General features: G+C 34.5%; 1 protein-coding gene across 3 annotated transcripts in view; it reads left to right on the forward strand.

Moving 5' to 3' along the window:
- Positions 1-19348, forward strand: part of LOC143053231 (lethal(3)malignant brain tumor-like protein 3) — a 55588-nt gene that overhangs the window by 12562 nt on the left and 23678 nt on the right. For 2 of the 3 annotated variants that reach the window (XM_076226170.1, XM_076226171.1), the window contains exons 3-10: positions 5186-5245; positions 9251-9522; positions 9806-11251; positions 12285-12438; positions 13175-13310; positions 17063-17178; positions 17594-17676; positions 18277-18511. In XM_076226170.1, coding sequence (XP_076082285.1) covers positions 5186-5245; positions 9251-9522; positions 9806-11251; positions 12285-12438; positions 13175-13310; positions 17063-17178; positions 17594-17676; positions 18277-18511 — 2502 coding nt within the window. The remainder of the gene's footprint in view (positions 1-5185; positions 5246-9250; positions 9523-9805; positions 11252-12284; positions 12439-13174; positions 13311-17062; positions 17179-17593; positions 17677-18276; positions 18512-19348) is intronic. The other variant, XM_076226172.1, reaches the window with a different exon arrangement.

Consider the following 19348-nt stretch of genomic DNA (forward strand, 5'->3'; position numbering starts at 1 on the left):
TTTCTCTTTACCTTCAAATGCTGATAACTGTGTAATTTCTGTTCCCTCTATCCGTAAGTTAAGTTTATTCGCTACACCCTGCTTTAAAAAGGATCTTTGCGCTCCTTCCTCAAGGAGAATATTTGTGTCAATGTAGAACTGTTCGACCCTACTTGAGTTACAGCGGTTTTCAAAAGTACATTTGATCTCGATTTGGTCGATTGAGAGTACAAAATGGTAGCATCTTGTTCCGTATCATGAATATCATTTACGAGGTGAATGTTTGTCAAATAGAAGATTGCGTGTTTGGCAGGTTGCTACTCAGGTTATCTTTTTCGCAGAAATTCGTATGTGTTATATCGCTTAATTCATTCCTTGGTTTTGTGTCATATGTTTTGTGGGCATTACATAAGCTTGTATGGTGTTTTCTATTACAATATCTACATGTATTCTCAGATCTAAATTCGTTAAGTCTGTGGTTACCAAGGCAGTTAAAGCATAACTTATCTCGTTTTACCATGTCCATGTGGGATTCCGTGTTAGTTATATTATTGCACTGGGTAGGTGTGTGTATTTCATGACAAAACACACAAGGTCTTGTCTCAATATTCTTGAAAGATTTGGACTTTGTCGATTTCGCTCCGGCAGAGAAAGCTTATGTTGTGGGTGAAAGGTGTGACCACTCTATCTCTTGTCCTGCGTTCATTATATTGATCTCATCTAAAATGCTTTTACAGAGGTCCCGTAATACCTGTTTTGTTGACCGAACCTCTCTTTAAGCAAATTTACGGCTTCATCATAGTTGAAATTTGTTAGGGCGAAACGTGCAATTGATCCTAATGCTTCATGTTCTAGCTGTGCTTTCAGATAATTGAATTTTTGTACATTTGTAAGTGACAAGTTAAGGTGTACGGCCGACTCATATGAGTCCCAGAAAGTTTGCCATTCTAAGATGTTGCCTTAGAATATTGGAAGCAAAAGTTTGGCTAGGCGGTGACTACTAGCTGACAAAAATGTACTTTGCTGTGTGTTGAACGTGTGACTGGCTTTTACAGACGAGTTCTTAAACGACTGTGCGTTGTGTGGGTTGGCTATGTTGTGCGTTGGAACAAACGGTATAGTTTCTGGATTTAATGTGTGGGTTGTTGTATGTGAATCAATGTGATAGGACTGTTTGGACATTTTGTATGAACTTACGTATGTGGTGAATCTTTGTTTCCATATCCACTGAATATTCATCTGAATCTATAATCTCATTTTCCACATTTTCCCGGTTCTGTTAACTTTAGAATTTGTTCCTTTAAATCCTCAAACAATGTTTGTTTTTATACGACCGCAAAAATTGAAATTTTTTGGTCGTATATTGGTATCACGTTGGTGTCGTCGTCGTCCGAATACTTTTAGTTTTCTCACTCTAACTTTAGTAAAAGTGAATAGAAATCTATGAAATTTTAACACAAGGTTTATGACGACAAAAGGAAGGTTGGGATTGATTTTGGGAGTTTTGGTCCGAACAGTTTAGGAATAAGGGGCCCAAAGGGTCCAAAATTGAACTTTGTTTGATTTCATCAAAAATTGAATAATTGGGGTTCTTTGATATGCTGAATTTAACTGTGTATGTAGATTCTTAATTTTTGGTCCCGTTTTCAAATTGGTCCAAATTGGGGTCCAAAATTCAACTTTGTTTGATTTCATTAAAAATTGAATAACTGGGGTTCTTTGATATGCCAAATCTAACTGTGTATGTAGATTCTTAATTTTTGGTCCCGTTTTCAAATTGGTCTACATTAAAGTCCAAAGGGTTCAAAATTAAACTAAGTTTAATTTTAACAAAAATTGAGTTCTTGGGCTTTTTTGATATGCTGTATCTAAACATGTACTTAGATTTTTGATTATGGGCCCAGTTTTCAAGTTGGTTCAAATTAGGATCCAAAATTATTATATTAAGTATTGTGCAATAGCAAGAAATTTTCAATTGCACAGTATTCAGCAATATCAAGAAATCTTCAATTGCACAGTATTGTGCAATATCAAGAAATTTTCAATTGCACAGTATTGTGCAATAGCAAGAAATCTTCAATTGCACAGTATTGTGCAAAAGCAAATATTTTCAATTGCACAGTATTGCGCAATAGCAAGAAATTTTCAATTTGAGTTATCTTTCTTTGTCCAGAATAGTAGTTGAATCAACTTAAATCATTGTTTTATACAATATACAATGTATATTCACTTTTACTACCAACTGATAAATTAAAACAGTCTTTACCATTCGGTGATAACAAGCACTTTATTTTATATTTTAATATTTTATGATGTATTTAAATGAGTAGTTATTGTTGCAAACTCCATTAGAAATTAGATTTGAGATCAGTTTTGGAAAAAGAGAAAGGGGGATGTGAAAAAAAAAATGGGGGGGGGGGGGGGTTAAATTTTTCTCATTTCAGATTTCATAAATAAAAAGAAAATTTCTTCAAACATTTTTTTGAGAGGATTAATATTCAACAGCATAGTGAATTGCTCAAAGGCAAAAAAAATATTTTAAGTTCATTAGACCACATTCATTCTGTGTCAGAAACCTATGCTGTGTCAACTATTCAATCACAATCCAAATTTAGAGCTGAATCCAGCTTGAATGTTGTGTCCATACTTGCCCAACCGTTCAGGGTTCAACCTCTGCGGTCGTATAAAGCTGTGCCCTGCAGAGCATCTGGTTGCACTAGTTTTCCGAGTGTTGCAATAACTTCTTCGTCGAAATTCGAATTCTCCTTTGCTTCATCTAATCTTCGGAATAATCTGGTAACAGCGCTTCTGTTCCCCGATTGGACTGATTTCAATTTTACGAGATCCATTGGTCAAGGCACCATAAATATAGATGATAGTTCAGGCAACAATATTACAACAACTGTTCAGCCATTACATTTAATATGTAACTACGTATTTCCGCCCAAGGACACGTCACTGAAAATACGACGTCGACAATAGACATGTACAATAGTTTGAACGTTATGTTCCTGCGATAATTTCAACAGGTATCTTTCCACCCCCACCTGTTTACAGTCCAATGGTAAGTGTTTTAAAGGTATCTTTCCATCCACCACCTGTTTGCAGTACAATGGTTAGTGTTTACAAGGGTATCTTTCCACCCGCCACCTGTTTACAGTCCAATAGTAAGTGTTAACAAGGGTATCTTTCCACCCACAACCTGTTTAAAGTCCAATGGTAAGTGTTTACAAGGTTTTTTTTTCGATCCACCACCTGTTTAAAGTCCAATGTAAGGGTTTACAAGGATTTTTTTCGGCCTGCCACCTGTTTACAGTCTAATGAGTGTTAACCAGGGTAAGTGCTTACTAGGGTATCTTTACACCTGCCACCTTTTTACAATCCAATGATAAGTGTTTTCAAGGGTAAGTGTTTACAAGGGTATATTTCAACCCACCACCTGTTTACAGTCCTTTGGTAAGTGTTTACAAGGGTATCTTTCCGTCCACCACCTGTTTACAACCCAATGGTAAGTGTTTAGAAGGGTATCTTTCCACCAAGTACCTGTTTTAAGTCCAATGGTAAGGGTACAGCAGTGGCCAATCAATCTTACTATCGTATCACCAATGGTAAGTGTTAACAAAGGTATCTTTCTACCCAGCACCTGTTTTCAGCAGTGGCCAATCAATCTTACTATCATATCACCAATGGTAAGTGTTTACAAGGGTATCTTTCTACCCAGCAACTGTTTACAGCAGTGGCCAATCAATCTTACTATCGTATCACCAATGATAAGTGTTAACAAAGGTATCTTTCTACCCAGCACCTGTTTACAGCAGTGGCCAATCAATCTTACTATCGTATCACCAATGGTAAGTGTTAACAAAGGTATCTTTCTACCCAGCACCTGTTTTCAGCAGTGGCCAATCAATCTTACTATCGTATCACCAATGGTAAGTGTTTACAAAGGTATCTTTCTACCCAGCACCTGTTTTCAGCAGTGGCCAATCAATCTTACTATCATATCACCAATGGTAAGTGTTTACAAGGGTATCTTTCTACCCAGCACCTGTTTACAGCAGTGGCCAATCAATCTTACTATCGTATCACCAATGGTAAGTGTTAACAAAGGTATCTTTCTACCCAGCACCTGTTTTCAGCAGTGGCCAATCAATCTTACTATCGTATCACCAATGGTAAGTGTTTACAAAGGTATCTTTCTACCCAGCACCTGTTTTCAGCAGTGGCCAATCAATCTTACTATCGTATCACCAATGGTAAGTGTTAACAAAGGTATCTTTCTACCCAGCACCTGTTTTCAGCAGTGGCCAATCAATCTTACTATCGTATCACCAATGGTAAGTGTTAACAAAGGTATCTTTCTACCCAGCACCTGTTTACAGCAGTGGCCAATCAATCTTACTATCGTATCACCAATGGTAAGTGTTAACAAAGGTATCTTTCTACCCAGCACCTGTTTTCAGCAGTGGCCAATCAATCTTACTATCGTATCACCAATGGTAAGTGTTAACAAAGGTATTTTTCTACCCACCACCTGTTTACAGCAGTGGCCAATCAATCTTACTATCGTATCACCAATGGTAAGTGTTTACAAGGGTATTTTTCCACCCACCATTTTTCAGTCCAGAGTCCAGACCTATCAGTCTATTGCCAATGGTCAGTGTTACAAGGGTATTATACCTCCCAATATGTTTATTTTCTTCAGTCTTACAATTGGTTATTTTATACGAAACAACAAGCTGTCATTTTGTATCCTGAATGTTTAATATATTGACATGCATCTTGAAACCTATTGCTTATTTCATTCAGAATTGTACAAAAAAATTAAAATATTTTTTCTTCAGGTTGCTTTTGAAAAATATGTTATTTGAAGAGTGTTACAGAATATACACGCTTGACAATATATATGTTTATATACCCCATATAACTACTAGGAAATAGTAGATTTCAACTTCTGAACATTTTATATATCATATTAATCATTTCATTATAGCCTTAATATAGTTATCTGGCACAGATTAACTGTTTCAATTAATGAACAATCAAAATTGAATATCTTCTTTCATGTGACTTCATGCATGAATAAGATATTGATATCCATTGATGCTGGAATACTTTTAATCATGATAGATTTTCTTTCTTATGTATAAGACCATATAACTGCACTTCAATCTCCATAAATACATACAGATATGCATGTTTACAGGAATGATAAACTGGAAGACAACAACAGAGCATGCTGCTATTCCTGTTACCATGGTGAAGGGTAAACCTCTTTTTATATTTTTCTGTATATTTACATTGCATTGAAACAAATTATTTAATCACACCACACCCCTGTATACAGTTTATTTAATCACACCACACCCCTGTATACAGTTTTATGCCAAGTTAAAATTCATCATACAATATTTTTTCTTAGATTATAATTGAAATAACTGAAATTTAAGAAATAGATGAATACATTGATTTTCTTTTTGCCTGACTGTGCCTCTTTCTGTCTGTTAATCCCTCTTGTTTCACAGTTTAAAGTTTTGATTAACCTTGCAGTTGTTCTTTAAGTTAACTCGAAACTTAGATAGAAATAAGAAGATGTGGTATGCTTGCCAAAGAGACAACTCTCCTCCAGAGACCAAATGAAATTAAAAGTAAGCAATGACTGGCCACTGTAATACTTTTAACAATGCAACACCTATACCGCAGACAAAGCTTTAAAAGGCATGACTAATGTAAACAATTCAAACCAGAAAACTAACTGCCAGATTTATGCAATAAACAAAAAAATAACTATGATAAACAGCAACAAACAACAACCACTGAATTACAGCTGGCTTCTGACTTGTTACAGAATCAAACAACAACCACTGAATTACAGCTGGCTTCTGACTTGTTACAGAATCAAACAAAATGTCGCTGAATGTGGATTACTAAAAAATTTGATGGAAAAGGCTTGACTTGTCAGATCAACACAAAGAATAAAAAGAAAAGAACTTGAAAAAAAACTTAAGATACAGAGTACAGATTGAACACATATTCATTATATTGCTAATTAACTTTCTAAGTTATATGGTCTTATATGTCTAAAATTCTGGTATCACATCAAAATATCGTTTACATGTTTAATATGATTTGAACTTTAAAAAATTAATTTCAAATCCTGGTTTTTACCCAGATTTTATGGTTCTCTGAACATTGATAGAGAAAGTGGGGCATGGTGTCCTAAAGATACACATCTTGTTTGAAAAGACAGTTTTTATAGTTCATAGGGAAACAATTTTGATGTGAACTTAAACTTGGCATATAACTGCTGTAAAGCATGCTGGTTGTTGTAATTCAGTCATTCATTTAAGAATTGAATGCTTCTTTTTGTAAATTCATTGGGATGTAAAAGCGTTGACCGAAGTACATTTTGTATGAAGCGCGGAAGCGCTTCATTCTAAAAATGTGCGCACGATCAACGCTTTTACAATTCAATACTTATAATTACATTTTTTAGCTATGATCAAGAAAACACGAATTTTATATTGCTTTTATTTAATTCACCTGTTATTTATTGTGGGACCACGTGTTATCATGAATGAAAAGTTTTATTGAGTGATGCAATTGTTTACGGAATAACACGTGATGTGCAGTAAGCCAATCAGAATAAAGTATTATAATGAAACATACATCTAATGTAATTATTTATTCATTTGGACTTTTTGATGAGAGCTTTTCATTTTTATTTCTTTTCTTTTATTTGATTAAGTCATTAGAAATATTTTGGGTTATGGGATATGGTCATATTCATTTTTCTTTTCTTTATTTTTTAATGCCTCCACTTGTTTTTTTTAACTATAAGATTTATGTAGGTACAGCATCTGTAATGTCAGATTTTGCTCAAATTTGTAGTCACAGTGCTTAAACTACAATACTAAATAGAAGACTTCCAAATAAAGTTTTAAATATACTGTGAAAGTACTTTTATTCGTGGGGTACCAATTTTCGTGGTTTTCGTGGATGTCTTTATCCACGAATTTAAGTGTCGAACGAAATACAACAACCATTGTTCAAATCAAGACATGGACAGATCCCCATCGGTAGGTTTAAGTTGACTACTGATATGACCTAGAGAATATATTGAATAACGCCAAATCTGAGAATACTTTAATAGCAGTCACAGAACTACAACCTCATGCAGGAGTATACCCATTTAATCTTTAATAACCTAAACTGTACAACTTTTGATCTTTTTGTTCTCATAAAAAAAAATTTTGATCGATGAAAGTCAGATATCCGGTATTGATATGCTAGTATGACAAAAGGGTTAATTTTATATCCTCATAGTTCTCGTACATATGGGAAATATTAATTTCGTGCTGGGCTTGATTTTTGATAAGAATTATTTGACAATACAAAATACATTTATAGCATAAGTTCCTGTTTTCTTTAGGTGACATCTTTATGGCCTAATTCACACCTTTGATGGTCTTAAATCTGTTGATCACTTTATCATGGGTTAATAATTGTTATCACTACGATTTACACGGGTCAATTAACTCATCATATATACAAGAACTAAATTTTATAAATACGCCAGACAATGTTTACTTTGCCATTTCCTTCAATCCAGACTATTTGTTACCTTCGTTTCTAAAGGCTTTAATTTTTCAATTATTGTTTTTTTTAGAAAACTAAAATCCACGAATTTAAAAACCCACGAACATGTAAATATTGCTCAAACCACAAAAATTGATACCCACGAATTAAAGTACTTTCACAGTATTTGGTAAAATATGATACCATAAAATAGATCAATAATATTTTATTGTTAGTTAAAATAGATGAATTGTCTTACTTCTATTTAACAAACTGTTAGTGCAATTAAACTTGTATGTTCCCACTAAGTGATGGTGGAGGCTTTACATTGTAGTTTGCTCACCTCAAGTGCTGGTGTTCATGCATTCAATCTTGGCAGGATCAAACTAAGAATTTAATGCATGCCTACCAAGCATGATTCTTTTAGCTATTACCTCCAAGAAGAATTTTTTTACATACTTATTTTACATAGGCTATTTTGATAAAATGTTGAAAATAGAACTTTGAAAAACAAGGATGATCTTGGTAAAAAAGCAAATGATCATGTTTTAGACAATAATGTATGTTCTCAACTTTAATATGCATTTAATCTGCTGTTAGACATTAAAGGTTCGTGGAGAGGGCTAACATAGGCATGCCTGTTGCTTAATCCAATTCAATTTATTTGAACTAAATACTGTTTAAACTGAAGGTTCATCCATCAATTCATACATAATCAAACTTTACCCTTATAATTTCTGAACGCAGGTCAACTTTTTTGACTCGTGCCCCTGAATAATGTAATCTATTAATAACAAATTGTATGTTTACTCTCAGTAAGGTGAAAATATTAAGGATTCACATACAACTGAGTGAACTGACAGTTAACATTTTGTTCTCCTTTTTGACTATCATACACCCAAGCAGGCAGTATTGTCAAAAAGCACAAGGGCCTTGATGGTCAGGTGGTTTAAATAGTTCATCAACTGTATAAGTAGCCATTCAGCAATGAGGTTGTGAGTTTAAACCCCACATGTTGCTACTAATGGTCAGTCAATGTTATTTGGTAAGCAGTTGTATTAGTATTTGAAGGTCTCAATTCCATGGGGTTTATATGGCCAGTTTAAAGGGAATTCTTATTATAATGGTATTGAGAATGCAGTTGTATAAGCATTGGCATTTCTCATTTCTATGGCACAGCATTGTCATCTTTTATTGACTTTGAATTGTTTTGGTAGAACATCACAAATTATAGCCATTTTAATTTCAATTTGCGGTATACTATCAAATAACATAAAGGCAAGACATCTCTCTGTGTCAACACTTTATATGATTTATATAATATATAGAAATTATTGAATGTAAAAGAAGAAAAAACCTTAAAATATATAAATTCAACATATGTTTCCCAAAAATTTCTAATTATTTAAAAAAAAAAATTGTGTGACAGGTGATGAGCTCAGGTTTTCATAAATCAAGGATTGATATTCTTAGTCATTTAATCATTATTAGATTTGCTCATTATATGATTTTCAAAGTATAGGTGTTTTTTGGATGTGAAGGATATGCAAATATGCAGGCACATCTGGTCAGAATAGGGACGTTAAACCTGAAGCATTAGGGTTTTATAAACAAACATAGTCTTATATAGTTAAACTGAAATCAGTACAGTGTTAGTCGATGTAACCCAATGAATTATGAATGTGTATTGTAGGAAGGACAGTACAGTCTGGACAGATGAGATTTTCTGCTCCAAGCCCCAGGGGCAATATATCCTTTCTTAACCAGTCACAAATACAGAATGTTGGTTCCAGTGGTATGGTAACAGTTAGACCTGGTAATCTAGCTTTTACTATGGCCAGACCAGGACTGGCAGGAGGTGTTCAGACAATACAGGGAGCTGTGCAACAGAAACAGGTAACAGGAGGACAGGTCCAGTTTCAAGTTGGACCACAAACAACACAAGGCATAACCACACAAAAAGTGGTAAGTATATTTTCAGCACAGAGATCAGTAAAACAATTGTGAATTATATTCCTACAAAAAACAGATACAAGTCAAGTAAAAAGAATGGTGAGAACATTTTGACATGTTTTATTAACCTTAACAAGATGAATATCATTAAAAACCTATATATTAATACAGGGCTGCTTTCCAAGTATAAACTATTTCAATGGTTGATTGTAAGACAAATTCTATGTTTTTGTCATCAATGAAAAGGTGTAGTTTGTCTTATTAATAGCCTGGTAATTTGTATTATCTTTTGTAGATCCAAGGTCAAGTTTCTTTGTCACAGTTGTCAGGTGGGATTGTTGCCCAACAGATTCCTAATGCTGCAGTTCTTAATCAACAGCAGCAACAGCTGATCATACCAAATTTTCAGACAACCAGATATATCCGGCCACAACCTGCTATTAGTGGTCAACAAGCTAAGTTATCAACAGTGCAAACAACAAACCAGCCAATATTTTCTGTCAGACCTATTGCTCAAATACCATTAGTTACAGGTGCTAATAATAAAACAGACACAAATTCCCAGCCTTCTAATATTATGACTGTTCAACAACAGGCTAGCCTGCTTCAGCAGACTGGAAAAGCCCAGGCAATAAAAGCACAGCAACAACAACCGTTAGTTAGTCAGATACAGCTACAGAATGCAAAAGGACACCAACAAGTTACTTTTACTATAAATACACAGGCTGCTGGCCAGGTTAGGCTAAATCCAGTCATCCAGAGTAATAAGGCACTTTCTAATCGTAATCCTTCGACTGTTTTAATCCGACCACCTATCCGACAAACCTCTCAAATTCCACCTAAATTGAATATTAACCCACAAAGTGTAGCTCAGTCTAGTATTATAGTTCAGTCCCCTGTCAATAGATTCCAGGCACCAGGTATGAAAGCTCACATCCTTGAAAATCCAAAGAAAAATCCACTGGCAACACAGTATATGATTTTGTCTCAAAATAAAAACTTGGTTCCAATGCCTGTTATGCAGCAGGATACGGCACATCAGATTCCAACTCCTGTTTCAGACCTAGATGGATTGATACCAGAACTGACAAAGAAAACAGATTTACCAGTAGTTGAACCGAAACAAAAAACAAATCGAAAAAACTCTGCTACTTTACCTGCTAAGGAAAATACAACCTTGCCGCAAGTTGTCACATCTATTGCTAATGTAGACAGACAACTTTTGGAAAATCAGAATATGGCTAATCAATTGAACGATATTATCAAGTTAAATGATGCAGCTTTAGGAAATATGAGTTCTTCTGGTGTTGTTCAGATGGTTGTAGAAGATAAACCGGAATGTTTGCCAGTTGTTGATTCTACTGTAAAGGAGGAACCTTCTAATGTAGAGGAATCTATCCATACTACAGTAAAAGATGAAAAAATTGAAGAACCAGTCAAGCAATTTAAAAGTGAAAAAGGAGACTTTGAGAAACTTATGAAAGAAAATAAAATCACAATAGAAAATGAAATGACAGAAGTTAAAGTTGAAAATAAAACGTCAGTAAAAAATGAGCCAAGTGAAAATTCCTCGGAAACTGTGAAACAAGAACCAACAGATAATGCCATGGAAGTTGATGAAGTAAAGAACGAAAAAGAAACTTCAGAAGGAGAGAAAAAAGAAGAAAGTAAAGATGTAGCAGATTATGAAGCGCTGACTTGGAAAGATGGAGTAGGAACGTTGGAGGGGAGTGAACTCAAGGTAAATTTCATGTTGGAACCCGATCATTGATTGGCATTTTCTACTTCTTATACTTACCTAAATATGCTTTGATTAATTCTGATAAAACTTCATTTGATTATAGTATTAAATCAATTAGCACAAGCACTGCTTCTAACATATAACTGTTATTGTTATGCCCCATTTATTATGCCCAATTTATGGTCATTATGTTTTCTGGTCTGTGCATCTGTTCGTTTGTCCCTCTGTCCTGCTTCTGGTTAAAGTTTTTGGTTGAGGTAGTTTTGATGAAGTTGAAGTCCAATCAACTTGAAACTTAGTACACATGTTCCCTATGATATGATCTTGCTAATTTTAATGCCAAATTAGAGTTTTTACCCTATTTTAACAGTCCACTGAACATAGAAAATGATGATATGGATGGGGAATCTGTGTTCTAGGGACACATTCTTGTTTTCTTCTATTACAATAATGGGGTCAAAGTGAAACATGAGTATTGTACAAACATCAGTTAGGCAACACTTGCCAATCACTGCAACCAATTACTGTGGAATTGATAGCATCCAAAGTCATGTAAAGTAATGTCACATGTCATTTAGCATTAAAATTCATCTCTCTTTGCATTAGAAAGAAATGGGGAATGCGTCAATGCGACAACAACCCGACCATAGAGCAGATAACAGCCAAACGCCACCAATGGGTCTTCAATGTATCGAGAAACTCCGGCACCTGGAGGTGTCCTTCAGCTGGCCCTTTAAAAAATATGTATACTAGTACAGTGATAATGAACGTCATACTAAACTCTGAATTATACCCAAGAAACTAAAATTAAAAATTATACAAGTCTAACAAAGGCCAGATGCTCCTTACTTGGGACAGGCGCAAAATTGCCGCGGGGTTAAACATGTTTAGTTTGTACTACTTATTTTAAGTTGAAAAAAGGATAATCAGAAGCTTATATGATGAGGAAACATTATATGCCTTGTCAATGATTATTGTTAACTGCATAATAGCTTGTTTCAAAAAGAATACATTTTGAAGCTTGTATTTATAGTTTACTCTGAATGAGTTTGGTTGTGTTGAAGTAATAACTGAGGAATTGGAATGTGATGAGACCTTGAACACTAGTAGTGAGACAGAACAGAGTAAGGATGTTACAGAGGCTTCTGGGGATAATGTGTTTAAAGAGGATACAGAAATGAAAGAAGGTAGGATGCTAGCTGGTTCAATTTTTTTTTTTTCTGTCCTTTTACATACCAGGCTTATTCAAGGAAAGATAGAAAAATGGATGTAATATAATACATACTTTAAAATAAAAGAAATAAGAAGATGTGGTATGAGTGTCAATGAAACAACTCTCTTTCCAAGTCACAATAAGTAAAAAGTAAACAATTATAGGTCAAAGTACATCCTTCAACACTGAGTCTTGGTTCACACTGAACCGCAAGCTATAAAGGACCGCAAAATAACTGGTGAAAAACAATTCAAACAGGAAATCCAACAGTCTAATTTATATCAAAAACAAGAAACAAGAAACACTTATGAACAACATCAACTATCACTGAACAACAGATTCCTGACTTAGGACAGGTGCAAACAAATGCAGCAGGTTTAAGCATTTAAACAGGTGCCAACCTCGCTTTAACCTGAAGTAGTACTGTACTGTAACATTACAACAAAGAAAGACACACTATGAAATATAAATTGAAATGGCTTAACTCAATCAAAAAGACATTGACAAAAACAAGTGAACATACACTTAATGAATAAATTTGATCTATGACATGATATAAATACAAAATGAATAAAAAAGGTGGAGATGTAAAACAATATCAGAAAGACAACTATAACCTTGGACGAAATGATGTTTAAATAAAATAACATATACATGTAAGTATAAAAATTTTGTTGTAAGGAGTACATGGTTTGATTTTGACATTTTAGAGAAAACAGATGATAGTGGTGACAAGAAAGATTTAGTTTGTCAGTGTAATCACTGTGGGGAATATGGATTTTACAGTGAATTCTGTCAAAATGGACAGTTCTGTAGTCAGACTTGTGTTGGAGCATACCAGTCAAAGTAAGTTATTACAGTGAATTCTGTCAGAATGGACAATTCTGTAGTCAGACTTGTGTTGGAGCATACCTGTCTAAGTAAGTTATTACAGTGAATTCTGTCAGAATGGACAATTCTGTAGTCAGACTTGTGTTGGAGCATACCAGTCAAAGTAAGTTATTACAGTGAATTCTGTCAGAATGGACAGTTCTGTAATCAGACTTGTGTTGGAGCATATCAGTCAAAGTAAGTTATTACAGTGAATTCTGTCAGAATGGACAGTTCTGTAGTCAGACTTGTGTTGGAACATATCAGTCAAAGTAAGTTATTACAGTGAATTCTGTCAGAATGGACAGTTTTGTAGTCAGACTTGTGTTGGAGCATACCAGTCAAAGTAAGATATTACAGTGAATTCTGTCAGAATGGACAGTTCTGTAGTCAGACTTGTGTTGGATCATATCAGTCAAAGTAAGTTATAACAGTGAATTCTGTCAGAATGGACAGTTCTGTAGTCAGACTTGTGTTGGATCATATCAGTCAAAGTAAGTTATTACAGTTAATTCTGTCAGAATGGACAGTTCTGTAGTCAGACTTGTGTTAGAACATATCAGTCAAAGTAAGTTATTACAGTGAATTCTGTCAGAATGGACAGTTCTGTAGTCAGACTTGTGTTTAAGCATACCAGTCAAAGTAAGTTATTACAGTGAATTCTGTCAGAATGGACAGTTCTGTAGTCAGACTTGTGTTGGAACATATCAGTCAAAGTAAGTTATTACAGTGAATTCTGTCAGAAAGGACAGATCTGTAGTCAGACTTGTGTTGAAGCATATCAGTCAAAGTAAGTTATTACAGTGAATTCTGTCAGAAAGGACAGTTCTGTAGTCAGACTTGTGTTGGAACATATCAGTCAAAGTAAGTTATTACAGTGAATTCTGTCAGAAAGGACAGATCTGTAGTCAGACTTGTGTTGGAGCATACCAGTCAAAGTAAGTTATTACAGTGAATTCTGTCAGAATGGACAATTCTGTAGTCAGACTTGTGTTGAAGCATACCAGTCAAAGTAAGGTTTTACAGTGAATTCTGTCAGAATGGACAGTTCTGTAGTCAGACTTGTGTTGGAGCATACCAGTCAAAGTAAGTTATTTCAGTGAATTCTGTCAGAATGGACAGTTCTGTAGTCAGACTTGTGTTGGAGCATACCAGTCAAAGTAAGTTATTACAGTGAATTCTGTCAGAATGGACAGTTCTGTAATCAGACTTGTGTTGGATCATATCAGTCAAAGTAAGTTATTACAGTGAATTCTGTCAGAATGGACAGTTCTGTAGTCAGACTTGTGTTGGAGCATACCAGTCAAAGTAAGTTATTACAGTGAATTCTGTAAGAATGGACAGTTCTGTAGTCAGACTTGTGTTGGAGCATACCAGTCAAAGTAGGTAATTACAGTGAATTCTGTCGGAATGGACAGTTCTGTAGTCAGACTTGTGTTGGAGCATACCAGTCAAAGTAAGGTTTTACAGTGAATTCTGTCGGAATGGACAGTTCTGTAGTCAGACTTGTGTTGGATCATATCAGTCAAAGTAAGTTATTACAGTGAATTCTGTCAGAATGGACAGTTCTGTAGTCAGACTTGTGTTGGATCATATCAGTCAAAGTAAGTTATTACAGTGAATTCTGTCAGAATGGACAGTTCTGTAGTCAGACTTGTGTTGGAGCATACCAGTCAAAGTAAGTTATTACAGTGAATTCTGTCAGAATGGACAGTTCTGTAATCAGACTTGTGTTGGATCATATCAGTCAAAGTAAGTTATTACAGTGAATTCTGTCAGAATGTACAGTTCTGTAGTCAGACTTGTGTTGGATCATATCAGTCAAAGTAAGTTATTACAGTGAATTCTGTCAGAATGGACAGTTTTGTATTCAGACTTGTGTTGGAACATATCAGTCAAAGTAAGTTATTACAGTGAATTCTGTCAGAATGGACAGTTCTGTAGTCAGACTTGTGTTGGAGCATACCAGTCAAAGTAAGGTTTTACAGTGAATTCTGTTAGAATGGACAGTTCTGTAGTCAGACTTGTGTTGGAGCATACCAGTCAAAGTAAGTTATTACAGTGAATTCTGTCAGAATGGACAGTTCTGTAATCAGACTTGTGTTGGATCATATCAGTCAAAGTAAGTTATTACAGTGAATTCTGTCAGAATGGACAGTTCTGTAGTCAGACTTGTGTTGGATCATATCAGTCAAAGTAAGTTATTACAGTGAATTCTGTCAGAATGGACAGTTCTGTATTCAGACTTGTGTTGGAGCATACCAGTCAAAGTAAGTTATTACAGTGAATTCTGTCGGAATGGACAGTTCTGTAGTCAGACTTGTGTTGGAGCATACCAGTCAAAGTAAGGTTTTACAGTGAATTCTGTCAGAATGGACAGTTCTGTAGTCAGACTTGTGTTGGATCATATCAGTCAAAGTAAGTTATTACAGTGAATTCTGTCAGAATGGACAGTTCTGTAGTCAGACTTGTGTTGGATCATATCAGTCAAAGTAAGTTATTACAGTGAATTCTGTCAGAATGGACAGTTTTGTAGTCAGACTTGTGTTGGATCATATCAGTCAAAGTAAGTTATTACAGTGAATTCTGTCGGAATGGACAGTTCTGTAGTCAGACTTGTGTTGGATCATATCAGTCAAAGTAAGTTATTACAGTGAATTCTGTCAGAATGGACAGTTCTGTATTCAGACTTGTGTTGGAGCATACCAGTCAAAGTAAGTTATTACAGTGAATTCTGTCAGAATGGACAGTTCTGTAATCAGACTTGTGTTGGATCATATCAGTCAAAGTAAGTTATTACAGTGAATTCTGTCAGAATGGACAGTTTTGTAGTCAGACTTGTGTTGGATCATACCAGTCAAAGTAAGTTATTACAGTGAATTCTGTCAGAATGGACAGTTTTGTAGTCAGACTTGTGTTGGATCATATCAGTCAAAGTAAGTTATTACAGTGAATTCTGTCAGAATGGACAGTTCTGTAATCAGACTTGTGTTGGATCATATCAGTCAAAGTAAGTTATTACAGTGAATTCTGTCAGAATGGACAGTTCTGTATTCAGACTTGTGTTGGAGCATACCAGTCAAAGTAGGTTATTACAGTGAATTCTGTCGGAATGGACAGTTCTGTAGTCAGACTTGTGTTGGAGCATACCAGTCAAAGTAAGGTTTTACAGTGAATTCTGTCGGAATGGACAGTTCTGTAGTCAGACTTGTGTTGGAGCATACCAGTCAAAGTAAGTTATTACAGTGAATTCTGTCAGAATGGACAGTTCTGTAATCAGACTTGTGTTGGATCATATCAGTCAAAGTAAGTTATTACAGTGAATTCTGTCAAAATGGACAGTTCTGTAGTCAGACTTGTGTTGGAACATATCAGTCAAAGTAAGTTATTACAGTGAATTCTGTCAGAATGGACAGTTCTGTAGTCAGACTTGTGTTGGATCATATCAGTCAAAGTAAGTTATTACAGTGAATTCTGTCAGAATGGACAGTTCTGTAGTCAGACTTGTGTTGGATCATATCAGTCAAAGTAAGTTATAACAGTGAATTCTGTCAGAATGGACAGTTCTGTAATCAGACTTGTGTTGGAGCATACCAGTCAAAGTAAAGTTTTTACAATGAATTCTGTGCACAATGAAAAAAATAGCATGTCTGTAAAATTTGACTACATTTACTGAAAGATTTAAAAAAATATCATCTACATGATTATTTAACTTCTATATTTTGCAGAAGAGAAAGAGAAGTAAAGAAGAATAACTTGGTATCTAAGATGGTACTTGGCATGAAGAAGAAAAGAAAGAAACTTCTTCTGATGAAGGGGGAAGATGATATAAAAATAGCACCAGGTTAGAATTAGTCCTGAATGGATTATATGTTATATCACTTATTTATTGGGAAAAAATACTTATTTGGGGATGTTGAATGAGTGTATCAAAAGTTTTGAAAAAGTTTGTATAGACCATTACACACAAAATAATTGTGAAGAATGCAGTTAATTTTCTTCAGGGATACAAAACTAGACTATTGTTTGTAATATTTTATTTTTAAAAACTATATGTTAACCTTGACTTAATAATTAGAGATTGAGTGGAATATGAAGTTCAGATACAATTTTAAAAAAGTTGTATATTATATATATTATACAAAAAATTGCAGACAGAACTATTATATATACAGTGTAAAAAGATTATCTTAATTTAGCATGTTTTTTTGTAAGTTAAATTTGAGAAATGCTTCTTTATTTATGTAATTGTTTTGTAGGAAGAAAATCCAAAACCTTTTCCTGGACAACCTATATATCTGAAGAGAAATGTCCAGCGGCACCTCCAAGATTGTTTAAAAATGTTAGTATTTTATTGAAAAGATAGAAAAATGAAGTACTGAATGTTATGTCAATGATCATAGACTGTCACTCTCACCTACCCCGAATTAAGAGTGTTATTTCTAGCCATTACTTGGCATCTTTCATACACTTCAGTTAACTTTTACAATAATCTGTTCCTCTGGGACAACTGAGACAATTGAAACCAAACTTGTACTCACTCATAGTTGAGGTTTTTAGTTTAAAAATAGTTTACATTCTGATTAGCAACCAACATGGCCACAAATCTAAATATAGAACATAGGGGTAAAATGTGAGCAATCGCTAATAACTTGAAAAAAGATTTTGAGAGATAGAAAATATGGCAGGGGCAAAATGTTTTAGAAAGGAAAATCTATATTTGCCTGAAGACTGCTTAAAGGAGTTAGAATAGAAAAAGAGAAAGTTAGAAAAAATAAAATGATCAGCAAATGACTTATAATATATAAGAAAATAAAATAAATTGGTCAATCAAATCCTTAAATCATGATGTTTAACCTATTTTTTCTACATTTTACAAGTATAGCTGATGACCATGATCATCATTTGTCATCTAACTGATAAAAATCATTTTGGTTTTTAGGCATTCCCATCTCACAAGAATGGATTTAAATTAGGTATGAGGATGGAAGGCATAGATCCAAAGCATCAGACATTGTTATGTGTCTTGAGTGTAGCAGAAGTCTGTGGATATCGTGTTAGACTACATTTTGATGGTTACTCAGAATGTTACGATTTCTGGACCAATGCAGATTCACCATATATATTCCCTGTTGGATGGTGTGAAAAAAATGGAAAAATCTTGCAGCCTCCTAAAGGTAGGAATAAAAAAAAACGCATGAACTCTCCACAATTTCATTCCTCTATGCCTGGAGTGAACACATATCTTGCTTATAAATAAGCCATCTTTCATTTGTTAATCAAATCTTGCTACACAACTCCACAGTTTACTTCAAAATGAAAAACAGATATTCAGTGTATTCAACATTAAGATAGCTCAGACACAAAAAAAAAACTACAAAAACATTTAAGTTATTATGGCCCCGCAACGAAGTTGTCGGTGTCATATAGTTTTACCCTTGTCCAAAATTCTGAAATTCTGAAATGCCGTAATTCCGTAATTCTGTCATTCTGTCATTCTGCAACAAACCATTACACAGAGTTTTTTTCTAAACGCCTTCAGATATTGGGCTGTTTTTTTGGTATGTGAGTTAACCATGATGAGTTACAGATCAAGTTTAAGTTTTGTTCTGCTCCACTAATTTTTGCCAAAATTACAGACTTTGTACTTTGAGAAATTGTTGAAAATCATAGTTATACAGACTTTTTTTCTAAATGCCTTCAGATATTGGTCCGATTTTTGATATGTGATTTAACCATGATGAGTTACAGATCAAGTATAAGTTTTGTTCCGCTTTGCTAATTTTTTGCTGAAATTACAGGCTTTGGACTTTGATAAATCATTGAAAATCATAGTTATACGGATTTTTTTTCTATACCCCTCCAGATATTGAGCTGATTTTTGATATGTGAGACTACCATCATGTTTGTATCCACATGTGTTATTGAAATGGCAGATTTTTCAACTTTTTGGGACGGGGCCAGTCGTGTCGCTTTGACACATCTAGTTAATTGATATCTCAATAAAATCAATT

This window comes from Mytilus galloprovincialis, chromosome 1, assembly GCF_965363235.1.
Source record: "Mytilus galloprovincialis chromosome 1, xbMytGall1.hap1.1, whole genome shotgun sequence".
Classification (NCBI taxonomy): Eukaryota; Metazoa; Mollusca; class Bivalvia; order Mytilida; family Mytilidae; genus Mytilus; species Mytilus galloprovincialis.